At 37.1% G+C, this 22,470-nt stretch overlaps 1 protein-coding gene across 5 annotated transcripts in view; it reads right to left on the reverse strand.

The window, feature by feature from the left end:
- atp13a2 (ATPase cation transporting 13A2) overlaps nucleotides 1–22,470 on the reverse strand; it is a 96,430-nt gene that overhangs the window by 26,365 nt on the left and 47,595 nt on the right. For all 5 annotated transcript variants that reach the window (XM_041205932.1, XM_041205935.1, XM_041205934.1 and 2 more), the window contains 7 exons: nucleotides 14,516–14,595; nucleotides 12,422–12,499; nucleotides 11,316–11,385; nucleotides 10,139–10,273; nucleotides 7,176–7,242; nucleotides 1,992–2,123; nucleotides 585–743 (listed from right to left, as the gene is read on the reverse strand). In XM_041205932.1, the coding sequence (XP_041061866.1) occupies nucleotides 585–743; nucleotides 1,992–2,123; nucleotides 7,176–7,242; nucleotides 10,139–10,273; nucleotides 11,316–11,385; nucleotides 12,422–12,499; nucleotides 14,516–14,595 (721 nt within the window). The remainder of the gene's footprint in view (nucleotides 1–584; nucleotides 744–1,991; nucleotides 2,124–7,175; nucleotides 7,243–10,138; nucleotides 10,274–11,315; nucleotides 11,386–12,421; nucleotides 12,500–14,515; nucleotides 14,596–22,470) is intronic.

Below are 22,470 nucleotides of genomic sequence, written 5' to 3' on the forward strand. Positions count from 1 at the left end.
TTCAAAATCAAAGGCTTACACCCACAATTTAGGTCTGTGACACTTAACCCTACTTCTCCAACATCATGTATAATTTCTGGCTGAAAAGGATGAGAGGTGCAGGATACTTAGCCTCAAGCTTCTGCCTTGCATCATCATCCCTTTTGTTATATAATGAGTCCTGCCCCCCACCCTATCACAGATCTTCACTTTTGGTCTACGCCTTTCTCTGCAACTTCTCTCCTTGGCTCTATACTTACTTATAAATTGTTAAATTGTTTCAGATCAACAACCTTCACCGGTGACACTAACAGGCATGAAGCCCTGAAAAGCCATCAAATTTCAGATTACCTCCTGGCACCAGCCAGATGGGGTCCTCATATCAAAGTTTGTGATCGGACAACAGGAATACAAAAATAAATCACTGTGTTCTTAGATAACATGCAGCCAGGCTCAAGGGATACATACGCTTCATAGTTTACATAAGAGGTCCAACTGCTACCATCCAATTAACAATACCTATTATTAGGTATGTCCTGAACTTCAGTTGCCATTTGCATTCTTTCCCTCCCTTTACCTGACTCCTGTCTTTGCCCATTCAGTACCTGTTCTCACTACTACAGCCACCACCTGGTGATCCATGCTGTAGTTCTTCGACTGGAGGACTCGAGTTCCACAGAAGAGTGTGTGCCGTTTGTGTTCTTCAGGGGAATAGTTCACATCCTGATCAGGTAGAGGGGTCTTCATCACCGGGACACTCTCACCTGGCAAAATATCACAGCAGTATTGATTCCTTTCCACTGCATAACAGTAAGGGACTTACTTTCAGCAAGTTCTTCTACATTCCATCAGCATAGCTCATCCTAATGTTTCCAAAGGACTAATAGGTCATTCAATAGTGTAAATTACTGGACATTATGATAGTGTTAATGACACCTCAGTGTCCCTTTAATAGTTTTCACTTACAGCAGGTCAGACAATTTACTGCATCCCTTTCTCTGGAATTCTCTCCCAAAATCATTTCACCATACATCTTTCCTTCAATAATCCCTTAAAAACTATTCTTTTTAACTACTGTTGTAGCCTTCACCCAGCTATTTTAACCTCCATTTTTCCTTCCAGAAATGCTATAAAACAACAAGTTGTTAATTTTCCTTATTCCTAAAGTGTATGGAAAATCACAATTAGGTTTGCCTTTGCTCAATTCTTTCAGATGACAAAAAACAGGATCATTTCAAATACAATTAACAATTAACAGATTCTCCTGGCAGGAGAGATCCAGAAAGGACAGAAAAAGCACCAACACTCTCCATGTTACTAACCTGAAAATTCAACCTAGGGAAATTCTTTTAACACTGGCCTGTGAGATCCTCACTCCACAAGTAGAATAAGCTCTTAACTCCATTCTTATCCAGCTAACTGATAAATGCAAGAATATATTTTGTTACTTGCACTGCAATATGCTGTTCTGAGATGGATTCCCAACAGCTGTCAAGAATGATGTCTGTCTAATATGAGAGGCTTAAAGAAACAGTGTTGGTGACATTACATCCTGACTTAGTGAGCTCAAGATAAATGTTTGTGGATTAAATTTGCAGGCTTCAAACGTGTCTCCCTTGCCCTGGCAACAGATGCTTCACTCACACGCTGGGCACCAATTTCAAGAGGAAATTCCAAGGGAGGGAGTCGTAAGGCGATTAACAGTCCACACTAAATAAGAAAATTCCATTTCCCAGAAGGAACAACATTCAATTCAGTCTGTGCTGCATGTTCATGAACCAGTTCTTAAACTTAAATCATTCACATCTACAGGAAAATGCACTCGCATAGAATTCAAATGAGTATGGAATTGGGTTTGTGGGTAAATAGCCCTTTAAAGTTCATCAACTAGGCCAACGCATGAATAGGCAGAAATGAGATTGCCAGAGAATGACTGACAGCTGTGGAAACATAGACCAGTCAGTATCTTCAGGGCAGCAAGGAGAAAAGAACTGGTTCAGTTTGATTCTCACCTGTAAGCATGCTCTCATTGGCCATACACTCCCCAGTTAGAAGTGCTGCATCACATGGGACTTGAATCCCATCTTCAGGGATCACAATGCAGTCACCAGGTACTAAATCCTGAGAATTCACCATTTCCTCTTCTGTAAAACAAAACAATAGATCCATTATCAGCATAGTGCAGGAGATAAGCTAGCAAGGAATTTTTTTTATTCTTTCATGGGATGTGACAAGGCCAGCATTTGTTGCCCATCCCTAATTGCCCTTGAACTGAATAGCTTATTAGACCATTTCAGAGGGCAGTTAAGAGTCAACCACATTGTTGTGGGTCTGGAGTCATATGTAGGCCAGGCAGGAGGGCAGATTCCCTTCCCTAAAGGGCATAAGGGAACCAAATGGGTTTTTACAACAATTGATGATGGTTTCATGATCACCATTACTGAGGTTAGCATTCCACTTTTGAGGTTTGCCATGGTGAGATTTGAACTCATGTCTCCAGGGCATTAGTCTGGGTCTCTAGATTACTAGTCCTGTGACGTTACCATTATGCCAGTCTCCCTCTATTACAGACCATCTCAAGGGCAAGACCACAGACTAGGTCAGTAAGTAAAAACACTGAATTCACTCACAGCCTAAAGAACAATCCTGAGATTATAACAATGAGTACTTCCACAAAATTTGTAAATGAACACTATTAGGGTAGAAATTATAGTCGGAACAATTCTCAGACAAATGCTTAACCTGCTTGTACCTAAATGTAAAACAAAAATAAAAATACCTGGAAAAACTCAGCAGGTTTGGCAGCATCTGCTGAGAGGAACACAGTTAACGTTTCGAGTCCTTATGACTCTTCAACAGAACTAAGGAAAAATAGAAAAGAGGTGAAACATAAGCTGGTTTAAGGGGGGGGTGGGTAGAGCTGGATAGATGGCCAGTGATAAGTGGAAATAGCCAAAAGATGTCATAGACAAACGGACAAAGAGGTGTTGAAGGTGGTGATATTATCTAAGGAATGTGCTAATTAAGGGTAGGAAGCAGGACAAGCAAGGTACAGATAGCCTTAGTGGGGATGGGGTGGGGTGAAGAGAAGGGATCGAAATAGGCTAAAAGGTAGAGATAAAACAATGGATGGAAATACATTTAAAAATAATGGAAATAGGTGGGAAAAGAAAAAGCTATATAAATTACTGGGAAAAAAAGGGGGGGGTTTTGGAAAGGGGGTGGGGATGGAGGAGAGAGCTCATGATCTAAAATTGTTGAACTCAATATTCAGTCCAGAAGGCTGTAAAGTGCCTAGTTGGAAGATGAGGTGCTGTTCTTCCAGTTTGCGTTGAGCTTCACTGGAACAATGCAGCAGGTTAAGGACAGACATGTAGGCATGAGAGAAGGGTGGAGTGTTGAAATGGCAAGCGACAGAGAGGTCTGGGTCATGCATGCAGACAGACTGAAGGTGTTCCGCAAAGCGGTCATCCAGTCTGCGTTTGGTGTCTCCAATGTAGAGGAAACCGCATTGGGAGCAACGAATGCAGTAGACTAAATTGAGGGAAGTGCAAGTGAAATGCTGCTTCACTTGAAAGGAGTGTTTGGGCCCTTGGACGGTGAGGAGAGGGGGACAGGTGTTGCACCGTCTGCGGTTGCATGGGAAGGTGCTGTGGGAGGGGGTTGAGGGTAGGGGGTGATGGGGGAGTGGACCAGGGTGTCCCGGAGGGAACGATCCCTGCGGAATGCCACCAGGGGGGTGAAGGGAAGATGTGTTTGGTGGTGGCATCATGCTGGAGTTGGCGGAGGATGATCCTTTAAATGTGGAGGCTGCTGGAGTGATAAGTGAGGACAAGGGGGACCCTATCATGTTTCTGGGAGGGAGAGGAAGGTGTGAGGGCGGATGCGCGGGAGATGAGCCGGACACGGTTGAAGGCCCTATCAACCACCGTGGATGGAAAATCTACCTAAATGTTTCCGTGTTATTTGGGTTGACATCTGTTGACATAGCGCAGGATGGAATTTGCTTTAAATAAGATATGTATATACAAAAGAACATTTATACAAAATGCTCAGTAATTTGAAATTACTTAACATCTGTGGGTTCTAGTAGGATTGATAAACTGCTCAGCAGAAATAGCAGTGAAAGATGGGTATTCTATTAAAACAGTTACGTAATAACCACCTTATAAATATTAACTATATTTCATTTTGGTCATGGAGTGAACCTGAAGGACAGAGTAGATGCGCTGTCCTCAAAGATTCAGTGGCATCTCAGGTATCTAAGCAGGCTAGGCAGGTCAGTACAAGGAGATCTGTATGTGCCCACGTATGTGGAAATAATTCATACAATGATTCCTCTCAGGAATATAGAGTATCTGCCATTTCTTCCTTCACATATTCTATAATATACATTGTGTCTGCCATTTGATAAGACATTTAAGTGTCACTCTTTTTTTTAAAAAACCTCTCCTCTTCTGAAGGTGCTGGCTTTTACTGGGGTATAGGTTCTACAAATATTCTGATAACCTCCCTCCACACAATGTATCCAATCCTCTCACATATCTCAACAGTGTGGGATATTGCAATTAATTCTACCCTCCTCTCAAAATCAAATATTCTTGCTGATTTTAACTTTCCTAGCCCAAAAATATCAAAATATGACCTGCCATCATTTAATATGGTATCCAGTCTCAGGTCATTTAGATAAATCTACTGTCTTTGGAATGACATGGACTTCAAGCTCTGATTCTATGGTTATGCTCTCCTTGCTCAAAGTTCAAGTGTGTAACTGTTAAAAGTGGTTTTGCTGCAGAAACCTGAACTATGTATTGATGTTACTGTCACACGAATTAAGTTGGAAGTTAGTTTTATGCCACATTGAAGGCCAAAGCCAAGGTGATGGAATTGCATATAAGGTAAACAACAACACGTAGGCAGTGTTGAGAAGCTGGCAGAAGGGATCACGTATTGATGATTTATTGCATTTATGGCCATCCTGCTTACTAAAATTGAGTGCCTCCATTTTCCCGATTACTTAAAAAAAAACTGACCAATTTTACCTGCGCTAATAAATTAGGTAGAAATTATTACATCTCAACATTTTATATTATAACCATTCCAAAGCAAAATTAAATGAATGGATGTACACAAGAACAGGTGCAACTCTAGTCTGTTATGTTTCTGACAAGAAACTACCTCCAGTTACTGGCAATATGATCGTCTGATAACTCCCATATTTTCCAGTAAAATCTGTGACTGGCATGGACTTGATGGGCTGAATGGCCTCCTTCTGTGCCTAAATGACTGACAAACAAATTTGTAATTGTAACAGGCACCATAAAATCAGAGCTAGGCCTTATAGAAGTGAAACCAGGATGTACCTTTTCACTCCAGAAGTACTAGAACTTGCTACCTTAGGATTTAGGTTCTGGTCAATTGAAATTTTTTTGACTGACAGCAATAGATGTTGTTGGGTGAGGGCATAAAGGAACATGTAATAAAGATGGGTCAATGCATTTGATGTGGTTCAGTGGTAGCACACTCACCTTTGACTCAATAAGTTGTGGATTCAAGACCCACTTGAGAGACTTGAGCACAAAATCTAGGCTGACACTCCAGTGCAGTACATGAAGGAGTACTGCACCACTGAGGTGTTGTCCTTCAAAAAGACATTAAACCAATGTGTGCCCTCTCAGCTGGATGTAAAAATTCTATAGTATTATTTTGAAGAACAGCAAGTGAGTTCTCCCCAGTGTCCTGGTATTTACCAACATTTCTAAAAAAAATAAGATTATCTGGTCATTATTACTTTGTGTTATGATGCAGCAGGTGGTATTTTGCCAGGCTGACCAAGGGACACTTGGCCACACTAGCACAATGATTTTGCAATTTGTATTTATTACGTGAAGGCTTGTGCACTGAAGTCAGAAGTAATGAGTCCACTACTACCTTTAAAGATTACATTAAAAAATTTATCAACACACAAAATTACAGTTACATAGTTATAACAGTTCCCAAAATTTCTACTTAACCAGACTCCCAACTGCACGCCCCCTTTAAAGCAACTGTCTAAATAGATTCCAAATTTATAAAGTCATCCAGCAAATTTACCACAAGCACCCACTGGACAATGGGCTTCCAAAGGCTTTTAACACAACTTTGGTTACTGGAACAGCAAATTTCTGTAGGGTGGCTAGAGGTTCGTTCTTCCCCCAAAGTCTGTTTTACCTTTCCAGATCTCACATGGTCACCCCCCACCCCAACCCCACACACAGCTTTCCATCCTTCTTTAAATATATTTTATCTCTTTTGATTTATAAATCCCATTGTTTCAACTTGTCTTTAAAGTGAAATTACTTTTCCCAGAATATAAAAAATCTTTCATGTTATCATTACGGCTAGCACTTTTGGGAAAAATCAATGTAATAACCTTGCCTTATTTACCTTTCCAGTTGTAAACATTTTCCGTGCCTCTTTAAAAACACTTCTTCACTTATCTAACAATGAAAATTTTACTCACACCGTCTCTGCTAAGACTTCATCCTAGCTTTATTCATCTCCATTTCAAATGCCTGTTTTACATCTCACTTCTTTGATAATTTAAACCTTGTAGTCTATTCGTCTCTAATTTAATTAATTTAGCCACACGCAGAACCATATACACACAAACCTACTTTAAAATATCCCACAATAATATTATGAAAAATATGAGAGTTTCTCAACAATTGCCATTTGTGGAATCTTCCTGCAAAAAAATGGTTGGTGCATTTCCAACAATACAACGGTGACTACATATCAATTCTATACTATTGGCCTTAAATGTTTTGGGCATTTTGAGGTCATGAAAAGTACCATATAAATCCAAATTCTTTATTCCTTTAGTTGAGGTGCAGATCTAATTGCTCAGGCTTGAGGGCTAAATGGCCAACTGTTGTTACTATATTCCTAAGTCCTAAGATCAGGACTAAAGATCAGTTAACAGTACAGTAAGGGGGCTGAACCAGAGGCCTTTATCTCTAGAATTCAATCCTAAAATGGGCAGTACCTCACTAATAATCCATGAACAAAGATACTTGCATTGTTTTAAGTGCCATCTCCATCCCACATGTTACTGTCTCATAAGCTTTACACTGTGAATTGACCATTATGTAAAGACAATCTAGCGTATGTAATATATTATACTGTATTATACAGTAATAGCATCAGTTACTTGCCTCCAGTTTCTCTGCGGACTCGCACATTGAGCGTTAGCTTCACCATATCCCGCAGTGTTACACTTTGCTGCATAAAGGAAACAGTCACAATCAGTGACTATGTCAGTTATGATAGCTAATACATTAGATACATGTGGCAAACTGCACCGTGATTAGCAAATAAAATGGGTAATAGACACCACAGTTGGACATGTAGTTTCAGCATTCATACAACGTACAGATGTGCACTATTAACTTTTGCTTTTCATTTTACTAAGAAGTACACTGTTTTTCTGCTTTATTTTCTTAGTCACTGAATGACGGCAAGATGTTTAAGTAAATACACAACATACCTGTATTGTGCGAGTGTATGCAAGGCATCTACTAAAATTACTGCAAGTGGCTAAAACACCACCTTGTTGTTGAAGCTAGTCTGTGATTTCCCCTCCACCCTTACAACTCTCTGAAATACCTGTACTCCTTCAATTCCGGCCACTTGTGCCCAATTTTAATTGTTCCACCACTGTTGGCCTGGCTTTCAGCTCCTGAGAACCTAAGCTCTGTCCTCTCTGCCTCTTTCCTCCTTTAAGGCATTCCTTTAAACCTACCTCAATGATCAAGTCATCTGCCTAATATCTCCTTTGTGACTTAAGTGTCAAATTTGTTTCACACTGGTTTTAAAAAAATGATATATTTGCTGTAACAACAGATTGTTTGAATCTAAATGTGATATGTCGATTTGGAATTTTCTAGGATTTTCATATCTGATTGTCAAGCAGTCAAGCTTTATCATGCCACAGAACAATTCGATGCACAATTAAAGTATGAAAGGAAAGGCAGCAAGGTACAGAAAGCAGTGAAACTTTCAAATAATTCTCAGTACTAAAACTCAATCTCTCACTTAACATTGTTTCTTCTTTTTTATAGTACTCTTCACTCTAGCTACTTTTTAAAATTTAATCTACGGATCTAATTTCTCTTGTTTATTTCCTAATTTCTACAATCAAGCTTTGGGTGCAAATTTAGCCTACCCTTTAGCTTCTTTTTGACCACCACAATCCTGCAATACAGAAGTTATGCTCAGTGAAGTGTATGCCTTTTATTTCCTCCCATCTCTGCAGTAATGGGGTTTGCTCATACTTCCCTCTGGTTTGTGTTCTAATATTGATCATATATCTACAAGGTAATCAGCACATTAAATCAGCATTGTTCATTGCTCCTTCTCTGTATCAAGTATTTTTTCATTTTCATAGAAGTCTCCCCCAGTTTACTTCCTTCCTATCCAAGCTGCTGATGGAACATGTTTCACCACTGCCAGGCCAGAAGTACCTCGTTCAAATTGTCATTCTTCATGTGCAAGTATAGATCATCCTAACTCTGACCTAACAACATGGCCCTCAAATTCTGACACTCAAGGGCTCAAATCCCAGGCAAGTCAGTCCTATCAATGTTTATCTTCCTTCTTCACAGATTACACCAGTTTGATTTTTGTGGGTCTAGGGCTGTGTAAAGAGCTGTCCATAGCCTCACTGGTGATTAAATCCCAAATCAGAACAGCAAGTGTTAGTGGGTATCAGCACTACGAGGTCAGCATTGATTTAAAGTGTGTGCAAGACCTTCAAGGCTCCAGGGAATGCACTTGTGCAGCCCATAAAGACAAAAAACTTTAATATCCTTGGTATCAACAGTGATGGTTTTGGTTATTAAACCATGGAGGGCATCACAGTTGAACCTGATCCTTCCTTAGATGACATTCACACATATTTTCCAGTGATCACTAATGAGAAGCAGAGGCCTGGCAGATCTTTCCCTTCCCTAGACCAGAAGCAATGCGCCCTGGCTGAACTCAGCTAACTCTGCATAGACTGGAGATTTGACCTGGAAGCTCGTCTCTGTGAAGGTTCAGTGTAATATCACAGGGTGCATTTGCTTTGCTTGTCTCATCAGTAATGTAACAGTAATATTGACTCAGACCAAAATGTTTTGGAGATAATGACTTGGATTCCCTAGAGTTAGCAGTAGCTCAACCTTCACTGTCTAGGTTCATGTAATCTAAAACATTTGATTTGGTTTACAGCCAAGCAACCTCTTTCTATTTTTTTTTTGGAAACTACAAAACTACAAGAAAAAGAAAAATTGCAAAATGCTAGGAATCTGCAGTTGCACCATATCTTAAAGGAGGCAGTCCACAACTATAGGTTGTATAGTTCAATGAATAATGTGCACCAAAGGTATATTCTCCCTGCACCAATGCAGCAGGATCCCCTTTCTACACAAGTGCCAGGGCAATTCATTTCAATAGGTGCAGGAATGAAAGAGAATACAAACTAACATTCATTCCCTGAATTTACTATTCAGTCTATACTATGGTATCGGACTGTATGTTAGGCTGCTAATATATACCCTCCATTGGAATTCAGCTCTCTCCATTTATCAGTTTGTCCCCATTAATTAAAAACGACTATAAATTGTCTCAAAAGTTCTCACTGTATTAAGTATGCAATTAGCAAAAGGTATAGACAATTTTCCCTTGCTCCAAGTTACCATAAGTTTTTACGGTTCTTAAAGCACTGAGTCTAAGTAGCAGCTGCATTCCTTCTATTTCTTCAGAACGAGTGCAAACTTGTATGTTCCCCAAACCTCTGACACAAACCTTTATACTTTGCTTCCAAAACTTTCTGCAAATGACCATGCGGTAGGAGAAAAGCCCCAGCCTCATATATAACAAAGACAAAATAATATTCCAAATAAATGGGTGTTTGAGAAAACCCTTTAAATATTACGTGGATCAGTGGAAATTTGTCAAATACTTGCAATAACTGCTTCTCTGTTAACAAGACTATGTAAATATTCATTTATATATAACCTAACTTTGTTGTATACTTAAAATGATATCAAGGCACCAAACTGATTTATTTCCAGTAATGGGTCTTCAGGTCCATTACACAGAAGCCAATCCTGTGAATCGTTCCCTCATGTTGTACCTTGTGTGTCTGGTATAGGGATATACCAATGGATATTATTGAGATGAACAGGATGCACCCTGCATAGTAGTAATATTGCTCTGTGATCCAAAGTATAATACTGAAGATCTGGAAAATGTAGAAAGGGTTCAGCACCTGAAAAAGGGGAAAAAAATCCAATTACATTTCAAAACTGCAACATACAGCTTCCGAATTGAAGAAGAAATTATACAACCAGTGAAGGCCAATAAAGAACAGAAACACTAAAGGGCAATAGGGCTGCTACTCGCCTTTCCCAGAGTTCATTCCTTTTTTCTTGCTCCATTGTTGAACGTGCCAAATTACTTTAAGACTCCACAGGTATCATTTACCTTCCAGTGCCACAACCAAGGGGTAATTCTTTATTTGTTAATCTAGATGGTGAGCATCAGCAGACTCTCTCTCTAAAGCAGCTCAGTTCAATATTACCCTTATAGTCAGCACATGCACACATGGCAAGGTGTCACTGGGCACTAAGGAATTCTCAACTATTTTCCTTCTCTAGCCCAGGCATATCAAAGCCAATTTTGTGCCCTCCTACTACACAGGTCAAAGTCAGCTAACTCAGCACAGATCAGGGGCTAAAGCTGGGATCTTCTTCGTGCACAGACCCACACTGTATGGCGCTTTTATTGTTTCACTTGTTAAGGGTACTTGTATTCATGCATTTGGCCCAATCTTGAAGAAAGTTTAAGATCCAGGCTTTTTCACTAATAATTACAATTTGAGTTCAACTAATCTAGGAAGTGCTTACTTTTGAACAAGTATTTTCTTGCCCCACCAAATAATAAGAGATTTGATCTTTTGCATTCCTTCTACCCCACTTAAATGGGAAGAGTATCGCTAAGGGTCAATAGTATAATGGGGTACTGCCTCTCTCTGAGGCAACAATTATGTGGTGCACTAATGCAATTGTACTAATGTTTCCTCTTTCCTTGTGAAGAAGTGCTAAGTCCCATTTCAATCTGCGCACAACAGCATGAATGAGATCAGGTGCATGCCCAAGGGTCCTAACCAGGCTCCGACCATGCACACAGAATTTGGAGCCCCAATATCTTATGTCGACATGCCACTGCAAAATGAGCAACTTAATCATTATACTATCCACTATTCCCACAAACTGGACTGTTTTCTATAAAAGAGTAAGGAATTGACTCACCTCCTCAATTAATAGTCTGAAGTATGACTTTACAGGCACATCAATCACGTTTGGTCCATATACCTGTCTTCTGCAAAAGAAAAACAAATAATTGATAACATGATGAACACATAGTCTGCACCTTATCTGGTTTCAATGCAATGATATACATATAGTTGACTATCCTTGTGTGAATCTGGAGGTCAAATGGGCACATTATAAGCACATGAATATTATACTTTATGGTGTGGCACGTGTTTAGCTTTCTTCCCATGTCTACTTCTATCACAGCATTAAACAGTAAATGTACAAAATTTAATTTCATGTTATACCCCCATTGCCTGAAGAAACAGACACTTGCTAGGCCCTAGCTCCATGGGTACAAATAGCTCTCTGGGATTTTGCCCAAGTGCAAATCTACACAATGAATGTCACCAAACCTTTCATTCATGGTGCACATCACAGCCAGGTCTGATCCTGCTCTCACCTACTGCCCATGCAAATTCACTTTCCAGCCAGGATAAGCAAGCAGCCTGAAATTCCGGCCGATGTTTCCCCGCCAGAGACCTGGAGTACTGAGAGCAATTGTGGCACTCCAATTGAGTCAGCTGAAATGTTCATCACTGAGACTGATAGACTTTTGTCAAGCAATGCTATCAAGGGATATGGAAGGCATAGTGAACAAGCTCGAGAGGCTGAATGACTTACTCCTGTTCCTATGTTCCAACAGTTGCCCCAGCAGATAATGGCTAACTCAACACAGGCCAGCAATTGAGCATGTATTTTCCAGAAATACACCTTCCTCCCTTTGCTGATATTACGCAAATAAAGTTGTCAACTACAAAAAGTTAACTCCAGCTTTCCCTAGTGTGTATGACTGAGCAGCAGAGATCCTCTGAAAAAATACAAACCGTCCTTGAAAATGAGTTCTCCATTTACTTGGATACAAATTAAGCTATATGACCATCGCACATGTTATTGTTACAAACAGCCATTAAACAGACATAACTGCCGTAACATCTGAAGCCAAAGGCATGCTCCTCCTCAGAGCTTTACCAAATGCTTGCTGTCAGGGATGCTTCTGCAAAACATTCCATCCCTGTACAACAAATCTGCTGAGTACTCACTTTGTGTTTTGATTGTGTCTGCTGAGTCCCCGCTGCTGCCTGTGAATGTCTCCACATGTTAGCACCTCTTCAAGAATGCTGCAAAAAAAAGATTGGTACCAAAATCACACACACACACACAAAGAAACCTTGCATTTATATAGCACCGATAATATAGAGAAAATGTCCCAAAGTGCTTTGAGGAGATGAAAAATGAATGCTGAAATGCTGAGCAAAAGCAGATATTGAAGCTTGTCAAAGCGGTGGTTTTTTAAGAATAATCTTAAAGGAAGAGAGGAAGATAGAAGGCAGAGGGGTTTACACGAAGGAAATTCCAGAGGCCTAAGCGGCTGAAGACACGTCTGTCAATGGTGGAGCAAAAGACGAGGAGGTGGCAAATAAAAGGCCCAAAACAGACAAGTGGAGGAAACCTGGGATGAGGTGGAAGATGTGCAGAGGTAAAGGGGGTAAATTCCATGAAGGAAACTGAACACAATGTTAAGCATAAAAAACATTGGGTGTCATGAAAGGGGAAGCAATCGACTTTTGGATGAGCTAAAGTTTATGGTTGGAGGACATGAGGCCAACCAGGCAAGTGTGTTACCAGCCTAGGACAGTGGCTGTGTAAGAGATGGATTTAGTGGCAAGGTCACGGAGTTTGTGGCAATGTCCAAAAGGATAGCTTTGCTCTCACCAATGGTCAATTGTAGAAAACTGCAGCTCATTCAAGCAGTCTGACAAGAAAAAAGCACTGAAGGTGTTTAGAGAAATGGTAGACAGTTAAAGCTGGGCGACATCAATGTATATGTTGAAGCTAACGCCATTTCTGTGGATGTCACCACCAAAAGCCTGCATATAGATGGGGAACAGGAGGTTGCTAAAGATAAATCCTAGGAGGACACTGGGGGTAATGGTGCAAAGGTAAAATGAGAAACCATTGCTGGACATGCTTTGGCTACGATTTGACAGTAAGAGTAGGGCTAGGTGAGCTGTTCATGTTATGGGAAAAGTTATGAAGACAATTAAGGCACAGCCACTAAAGAGGAACCCTAGTCAAGAATAGAATATGTAGGGAAGAGTGTACAAAGAAATGGCTATGCCCTCTACCAAGCTCACTCATCTATAAGATCACAAACATTTTGCTCCATCTTGGACTCTTCCCAATCCTGATAATCTCCTGATCAACCACAGATAAAATCTCCAAGAAAATAAAACGGAAATACCTCAATTACAAAAGGTAACCAAGTAAAGTCATCAAGTGAATCCTATTCAACAGTGACTGGTGATATTCAAGAAATATATATAGATCAGGCAGCATCAAAACCAATGGAGGCCTGACCATTTCATCAACAAAGTTGGTCTATATCTTTCCAAGTTTCATACAAGTTTTGGTCAGTCAGGTACCGTGGCACACTTTGTACGAGCCACCAAACTAAGCTATAGTAATAGCCTGAAACCACAAAATTGTGGAATTCTTTCACTCTTACAATTTTCCTTTTCCTATAGCTTTCCAAAACCTAGTCTTGACATCATCTAATCAGCACTTCCTGATTTAGCTCATTTCTATTCCTCTCTTTAACCCTCAATGGCATTCTGCACAATAACTCATCTTTTTTTTATCCCAAACTTAAATACACAGTTTTTTGCAATAGAAATTAAATCAACATAGCACGACCTACTTTTACCAGCCATCTGTTCAACACGCCTACTACTGCATATTTTTGTGTGGGAGTGGGGGGTGGTGGGAGATATAGGAATACTTCTCACCTTGTATACGGTTTGTTAATCTGTACTTGTAGTTTCTACTGTACAATGGAGAAATGTCAAGATATTGACAATATGATATGCTACAAATGCCCCACTTGTGTAAATGAAGGTGTGTACATCATAGGACGCACACATCCTCCTCTTACCTCTAGGTTATAAGAATAAACTAGGAGATGTAAATTGCCACTTGAAAACGTGATGGCAACAGAGAAAATACAGAAAAGCAAATGAGTACACCAAAGGATGCATTCCAAACTGGCTCAGAGTACAACCTCATAGAAGGGGGAGGCCAGTTCTCAATGAGTAACCCTGCAAAGTCACCAAGTATTCCAATGCGAGTTTACATACCTGAGTTTGCAGAAGCTTTGTTTCTTCTCAATCCAAATGTAGCGTAAACCCTCAAAACTGTAGTAACGAATCACATTTTTCTTTTAAGAGAAAAAGATTACTGTTATAAAGATCAGAAATGTGAACCTACTACAAACTACAAGGAACCCTGATCACAGCAATGCCACGCTAGGTCAGGTGATGCTAACTATTGAAATGTGAATTAGTCGTGACACTAAAGAAGAAAAGGCAGCATCAGGACATTTTACTTTTCCACTATAGTTAATTGGGCTCAACAAAATTTAACGCCTAAAAGAATAATAGAGGGAGAAAGTAGGGTATGAGAGAAAGCTAACTAGCTAACTGGTAATATAAACCATAGTAAGAGTTTCTATAAGTATTCAAATAGGAAAAGAGTAACTAAAGCTGATGTTGGTCCTCTAGAAAGCGAGTCTGGGAATTAATAATGGAAAACAAAGAAACGGCAGAGGGGTTGCACAGATATTTTGTGCCCGTCTTCGCTGTAGATGACTTAGAAAAATCAAAAGGTAAAAGGGAGGGTTTAACTTAAACAATCACCATTAACAGGGAAAAGATGCTGGGAAAACTATTAGGCCTAAAGGCTGACAAGTCCCCAGGACCAGATGGCCTGCATCCTCGGGTCTTAAAGTTAAATCCTTTATTCAAGGGGGGAGGCAGAAAGCAGAAAACCATAGGCCAGATAGCCTAACATCTGTCATGAGGAAATTGTTAGAATCCATTATGAAGAAGATTTTAGCAGGATACCTAGAAAATTAATGGGTCCAGACAGACAACAAGGTTTTGTGAAAGGAAAATTGTGTTTTATTAATTTATCAGAGCTTTTTGAGGAAATACCAAGAAAGGTGGATAAAGGGGGAACCTGTAAATATGGTGCACCTGGATTTCCAAAAGGAATTTGATCAGCTGCTGGATCAAAGGTTACTACACAAGGTAAGGGCACATTATGTAGGGGGTAACATATTAGCATGGATACAGGATTGGTTAGTTAACAGGAAGCAGAGAGAGTAAGGATAGTCTTTTTCAGGTTGGCAAGCTGTAACTAGTGGAGTGTTACAGGGATCAGAACTGGGGCCTCAACTATTTACAATCTACATCAATGACTTGGATGAAGGGGCATTATGTTAGCTAAATTTGCTGATAACGCCTAGATAAGTAGGAAAGCAAGTTGTTAAGTGGAGGTAAAGAGTTTACAAAGGGATATGGATAGATTAAGTGAGTGGGCAAAAATCAGGCAGATGAAGTATAAGTGGGAAAATGGGAACTTGTCCAGTTTGGCAGGAAGAGTAGGAACATAGGAAATAGGAGAATTAGGCCATTTGGCCCCTTGAGCCTGCTTTGCCATTCAGCTAGATCACGGCTGATCTTCTACCTCAACTTATTTTCCTGCACTGCCCCTTGATATCTTTTAATCCAGAAATCTAGCAACCTCTGTCTTGAATATACCCAGTGCCTGAGCCTCCAGAGAATCGCAAAGGTCCACCACCTTACTGAGTAAAGAAATTCCTCTTCATGTCAGGCCTAAATGGCCTACCTCTTATTCTGAGATTGTTCTGGTTCTCGTTCTAGACTACACCAACCTCACAACAAACCAGGGGCAAGATCTTTCCTGCATCTACCCTGTCGAGCCCTGTAAGAATTTTTTATGTTTCAATGAGATTGCCTCTCATTCTTCTAAACTCTGGAGAATATAGGCCTAGTTTCCTCAATCTCTCCTCAAAGGACAATCCCACCATCCCAAGAATCAGTTTGGTCAACCTTCATTGAGCTCTCTATGGCAAGTATATCCTTCCTTGAGCAAAAATGTACACAATACTTCAGGTACAGTCTCACCAAGGCTCTATACAACTGCAGTTGTAACTTCTTTACTTCAGTATTCAAATCCTCTTTCAATAAAGGCCAACATACCATTTGCCTTCCTAATTGCTTGCTGCACCTGCATGTTAGCTTTCAGTGACTTATGAACAAGGACATCACTTTCCAATCACTCACCATTTAAGAAATTTCTGTTTTCTTTATATTTCATCTGCCATGTTCTTGCCCACTCACTTAGCCTGTCTAAATCTCCTTGAAACCTCTATGCATGCTCTTCGCATCTCAGTCCCACCTACTTTTGTGTCAGCAAAATTGGAAATATTACATTTGGTCCCTACATCCAAATCATTGGTACAGATTGTGAATAGCTGGGGCCCAAACACTGATCTACATGGTACTCCACTAGTCAAAGCCTGCCAATCTGAGGAATTATTCAGACTTGCTTTTTGTTGCTTAATGAATTCTCAATCCATGCCAGTATATTACGCCCAATCCCAACTGCTCTAATTTTGCTTACTAACTTTTTCTGTGCTACCTTATCTAAAGCCTTCTGAAAATCCAAATACACTACATCCATGGTTCTGCCTGATCTATTCTGTTAGTTACATTCTCAAAAAACTCCAACAGGTGTGTCAAACATGATTTCCCTTTCATAAATGCATGTTGGCTTTGCCCAATCCTACCATTTTGTCCAGTTATTACATCCTTTGTAATAGATTCTAACATTTCCTTTGTTATTGATATCAGACTAACAGGCCTGCAGTGTTTGTTTTCTCTCTTTTTTAAATAGTGGGATTACATTTGCTACCTTCAAATCTGTAGGAACCATTCCAGAATCTATAGAATTTTGGAAGAGGGCCATCAATGCATCCATGGTCGCTACAGCTACTCTTTCAACACTCTAGGATGCAGATCACCAGATCCAGGAGATTTATCAACTTTCAGTCCCATTAATTTCGCCAGTATCATGTTCTTTTACTAATACTAATTTCTTTCAGTTCCTCATTCTCATTAGTTATTTGGATTCCTAGTGCTCCTGGGTTTTTTTTTAGATATTCCTCCATGAAAACAAACACCAAGTATTTTTTTATTTTCTCTGCCATTTCCTTATTCCCCTTTTAAATTCTCCTGTCGCAGCCTGTATTGGCCCCACATTTGTCTTTGCTAATTTTTTCATTTTTATAAATATATAGAAGCTTTTGCAGTCTGTTTCTTTCTCATTAATTTACTTTCATATTCTATTTTCATTTTCTCAATCCATTTCTAAGGACCTTTGCTGAATTCTAAGGCTCAGGCAACAAGAGATTAATTTGGGAATTTGTTAAAAGTTATAATTCTAGTAATTTGTAGCCATGTGTATATAGTTAACTTGCGTAAATTAATAAAATGTTTCATTTAGCTTAATATAAAACCTCTCAAGAACTGGTGGTCTGATTCCTGAATTTAGAGTTGCATCTCAAACGTAACATTTTAAAATGATAGGTTATGACAGTTGTTTAAAGTTTCTCTTTGGGATTTTTAAATAATTCAGCTTTACAAACTGCATGGTCATAACAGGAAGGCAAATGGAATGTTGGTGTTTATTGCAAAAGGAATGGAATATAAATGTAGGGGAGTTTTACTGCAACTGTACAGGGCCTTGGTGAGGCCACATCTGGAGTAGTGTACAGTTTTGGAAAATGATACAATTGTGTTAGGAGCAAGTTCAGAGGAGGTTCACTCGACTCATTCTGGGGATGAAGGGCTTATCTTATGAAGAAAGGTTGAACAAGTTGTGCCTTTCCCATTTGAGTTAGAAGAATGAGAGGTGATTTTATTAATGCATACAAGATCCTGACGGGACTTGACAGAGTAAATACCTGGAGGACGTTCCCTCTTGTAGGGGGGAGACTAGAACTAAGGGGCACAGTTTAAGAAAAAGAGGTCTCCTTTTTAAGGTGGAGATCAGGAGAATTTTTTTCTCTCAGATGGTCTTAGTCTGTGAAATTCTCTTCCCAAAAAGCAGTGGAGGCTGGGTCATTGAATTTATTCAAGGCTAAGTTAGATAGGTTTTTGATAGACAAGGAAGTCAAAAGTTTATGGGGGGTGGGGGGAGCAAACAGGAAAGTAGAGCTGAGACCACTCTTGCTCCTATGTTCCTAACCTATCAACTCTGAAATATGTCAAAATATAATGTAGTTCAGAAAATAAATTAATTCCTGTCAAAAATTCAAAAACAGCTGACCTTCACACATAGTTCACATTCAGCATGTGTTGTGACCATTCATGTTGGTTCCCCCTAACAAAACTGCACATCAGTTTTGGGGCAGGTCAGACAGGGAAGGAAAGGGAGTAATCTGGTTTGGTTCTTTGTTTTTAAAATCACACCTACACTTCTATATCTTCATATTCACAATTATCTATTTATTTATCTAGCTATCTATTTATCTATTTACTTAAATTTATCTATATTTATTTATCGATCTATCTATTTATTTAACGATCTGTCTATTTATCTATTTACTTAAATTTTATGAATACCTTTTTAAAATGTATATATCCTCATAAGTTTATTTATCTATTTATTTATCTATCAATCTATTTATCTATCAATCTATTTATCTATCAATCTATTTATTTATAATAAATGGATCAATAAATAATCTATTGATTTAATTAGCTATTTAATTAGCTATTTACCTATTTAAATAAATAGATCAATAAATAAATAGATCAATAATAGATATATTTATTAAATATGTAAACAATATTTATAAATAAATATAAATAAATGGATCAACAAATAAATGGATCTATTTATCTATTTAAATAAAAATAGATTAATAGATAAATAAATAGAGATAATTAAATAAATATAGATAATTAGATAGATAGATAGGTAAATAAATAAATAGATCGATCAGTAAGTAAATCGATCAGTGAACAGATCTATCAATAAATAGATCGAATGATCAATAAATAGCTCAATAAATAAATTAACTCAATAAATAGATAAATAATGTTAAGTAGATAAATAAATATATTAATAAATAAATAGATCAAGACATAAATAAATAGATCAATACATAAATTTTAGATAAATAGATAGGTAAATTACCTATTTAGTTATTACTAATTTATTTACCTATCTATCTATTTATGTATTGATCTATATATTTATGTCTTGATCTATTTATTTATTAATATTTATTTATCTACTTAACATTATTTATCTATTTATTGAGTTAATTTATTTACCTAATTATCTAACCTATTTATCTAAATAGATAAATAAATAGATCAATAAATAAATAGATCAATAGATAATTAAATCAATAGATAATTAAATCAATAGATAAATAATTAAATCAACAGATAATTAAATCAATACATAGGTAGATAAGTAAATAGATAAATAAATAGATCAATAAATTAATTAATTAATAAATAGGACATAAATAAATCAATACATAAATAAATCAATAAATAAATAGATCAATAATAGATAAAGTTAATTAAATAGCTAATTAAATAGATAATCAATAGATAAATCAATAGATAATTAAATCAACAGATTGATAAGTTTAATCTATCTATTCATTTATGAGGATATATAAATTTTAAAAAGGTATTCCTAAAATTTAAATAAATAAATAAATAGATAAATAGATAGACAGATAGATAGATCAATTAGATAATTAATGTTAAATACATAAATGATAAATGAATAGATCAATAAAAATCAATAAATTAATCAATAAATAGATAAATAGATAGATTATTTATCTATTTACCTATTTATTTATCTATTTAACATTATTTATCTACCTATTTATTTGTTAAATAGATATTTATTTATCTATTTAACATTATTTATCTATTTACCTATTTATTTGTTAAATAGATAAATAAATAAATAAATAGATTAATAAATAAATGGATCTATTTATCTATTTATTTAAATATAGATTAATATAGATAAATAAATAGATAATTAAAGATAGATAATTAAATAAATAGGTGATAAATAAATATAGATAATTAGATAGGTAAATAAATAAATAAATAGATCGTAGTAAATAGATCGATCAATAAATAGCTGAATATAGGAATGTGGTACATTAGGTATGGTATATATTAGGATATATTAGGGGAGGATATTCCTATATTACGAACATATTTATTTCCATAAATAAATGGATCCATAAATAAATACATTTATTTATATTTATTAAATATATGTAAACAATATTTATAAATAAATATAAATAATCAATAAATAAATGGATCAATAAATAAATGGCTATAATTAATCTATTTAATTATCTATAGGTAAATAAATAAATAGATCGATCAGTAAATAAATCGGTAAACATCTATCATTTAGATCAAATGATCAATAAATAAATATATGCAAGCAATATTTATAATTTATATATATTTATTTATTGAAATTAGGTGATGTACCTATATTAGGTGATATTCCTATATTAGGTAGGGTATTAGGATATATTTATTTATATTATTTATATTTATTTATAAATATTAGTTTATATATATTTATATATATTTATTTATAGAAATATTTATTTATGTATTTATTTCCTATAATAGATGAGGATATTCCTATTAGGTAGGGTATTCCTATATTAGGATATATTTATAATTTATATTTATTTATATTTGTATACATAAAAAATAGATAAATAAGATAAGTAAATAGATAGATCAAAAATATAGATCAATAATGAGTTAAATAGATAAATAAATAGATCAAGACATAAATAAATAGATCAATAGATAAATAAATAAATTAGTAGATAAATAAATAGGTAAATAGATAATTAAATTAGATAATTAAATCCAGATATGCAGATAAATCAATAGATAGATCAATCAATAGATAGATCAATCGGTGATTAAATCAATCGGTGATTAAATCAATCGGTGATTAAATCAATCGATAATTAAATCAATCGATAATTAAATCAATCGATAATTAAATCAATCGATACGTAGTTAAATAAATAGATCGATAAATAGATTGATAAATGAATAGATAGATAAATAAACTTGAGGATATATACATTTTAAAAAGGTATTCATATAATTTAAGTAAAACATACCAATGTGCTTGCTGCACAAACAGCAAACAAAAATAGTCACCATTAGGTTTTGTTAACTAATACAAAAGTGATACTTCATTGTTGGCAGCACAGAATATGTTTTATACCAGGGAGTGGAACACTTTCTTGTAGGCACCTAATGCCACATTCAAGCATTCCTAGGTAAGATGTAGAGCAAAGCTGCCTCTACTCTTCCCCAACAACATGCTGGTGTTGAATCCTCCACTATCAACATCCTGGGGGGTCAGCATTAAACCATGAACTTAACGGCACCAGTCACATATATTCTACAGCTGCAGGAACAGGTCAGAGACTGAGTACTCTGCAGTGAGTGATTCACCTCCTGACAGCTTTTTCACCATCTCCAAGATACAAGTCAGGCACGTGATCAAAAACTCGTCACTTGCCTGGATGAATGCTACTCCAACAATACTCAAACAGCTCAATAACTCAACTCTCGAAAACAAAGCAAGTCTGCTTGGTCGCAACCCCATGCACCACTCTAAAAATCACTCCATTCACCACCAATGCATCGTGATTGCAGTATGAACCATAAACACTCACAAAGGCTTCTTCAACAGCACCTGCCAAATCCTCTATCGTGTAGAAGGACAAGGGCAGAAGGTGCATGGGAAATCCATCTCCAAATCATAAACCAACCTGACTTGGACCTATATCATCAGCTTTTATTGGCGCTGAGTCAAAATCCTGAAAACCTGTCTAACAGCACTGCAGGAGGATCTTCACCAAGTGGACCACAGTGGTTCATGAAGCCGGGTCACCACCACCTTCTCAAGTAAAACGAGGGATGGACAATAAAAGCTGGCCTTGTCAGCAACCTCCATATCTTATGAACTAATTTTTAAAATTGCTTCATTCTCAACTTCAGAAGCCTTTCCACTGCTACACCAGTGTGACATTTTTTCCAATTTTTCTCTTTTCTGAATGAGACTGCCAAATAAATGCTTTATATTTTGGACCAGAGCTCATAGGGAACAAGAAACTGTCCAAACTCAT

The sequence above is a fragment of the Carcharodon carcharias genome, chromosome 15 (genome assembly GCF_017639515.1).
Source record: "Carcharodon carcharias isolate sCarCar2 chromosome 15, sCarCar2.pri, whole genome shotgun sequence".
NCBI classification, from domain to species: domain Eukaryota; kingdom Metazoa; phylum Chordata; class Chondrichthyes; order Lamniformes; family Lamnidae; genus Carcharodon; species Carcharodon carcharias.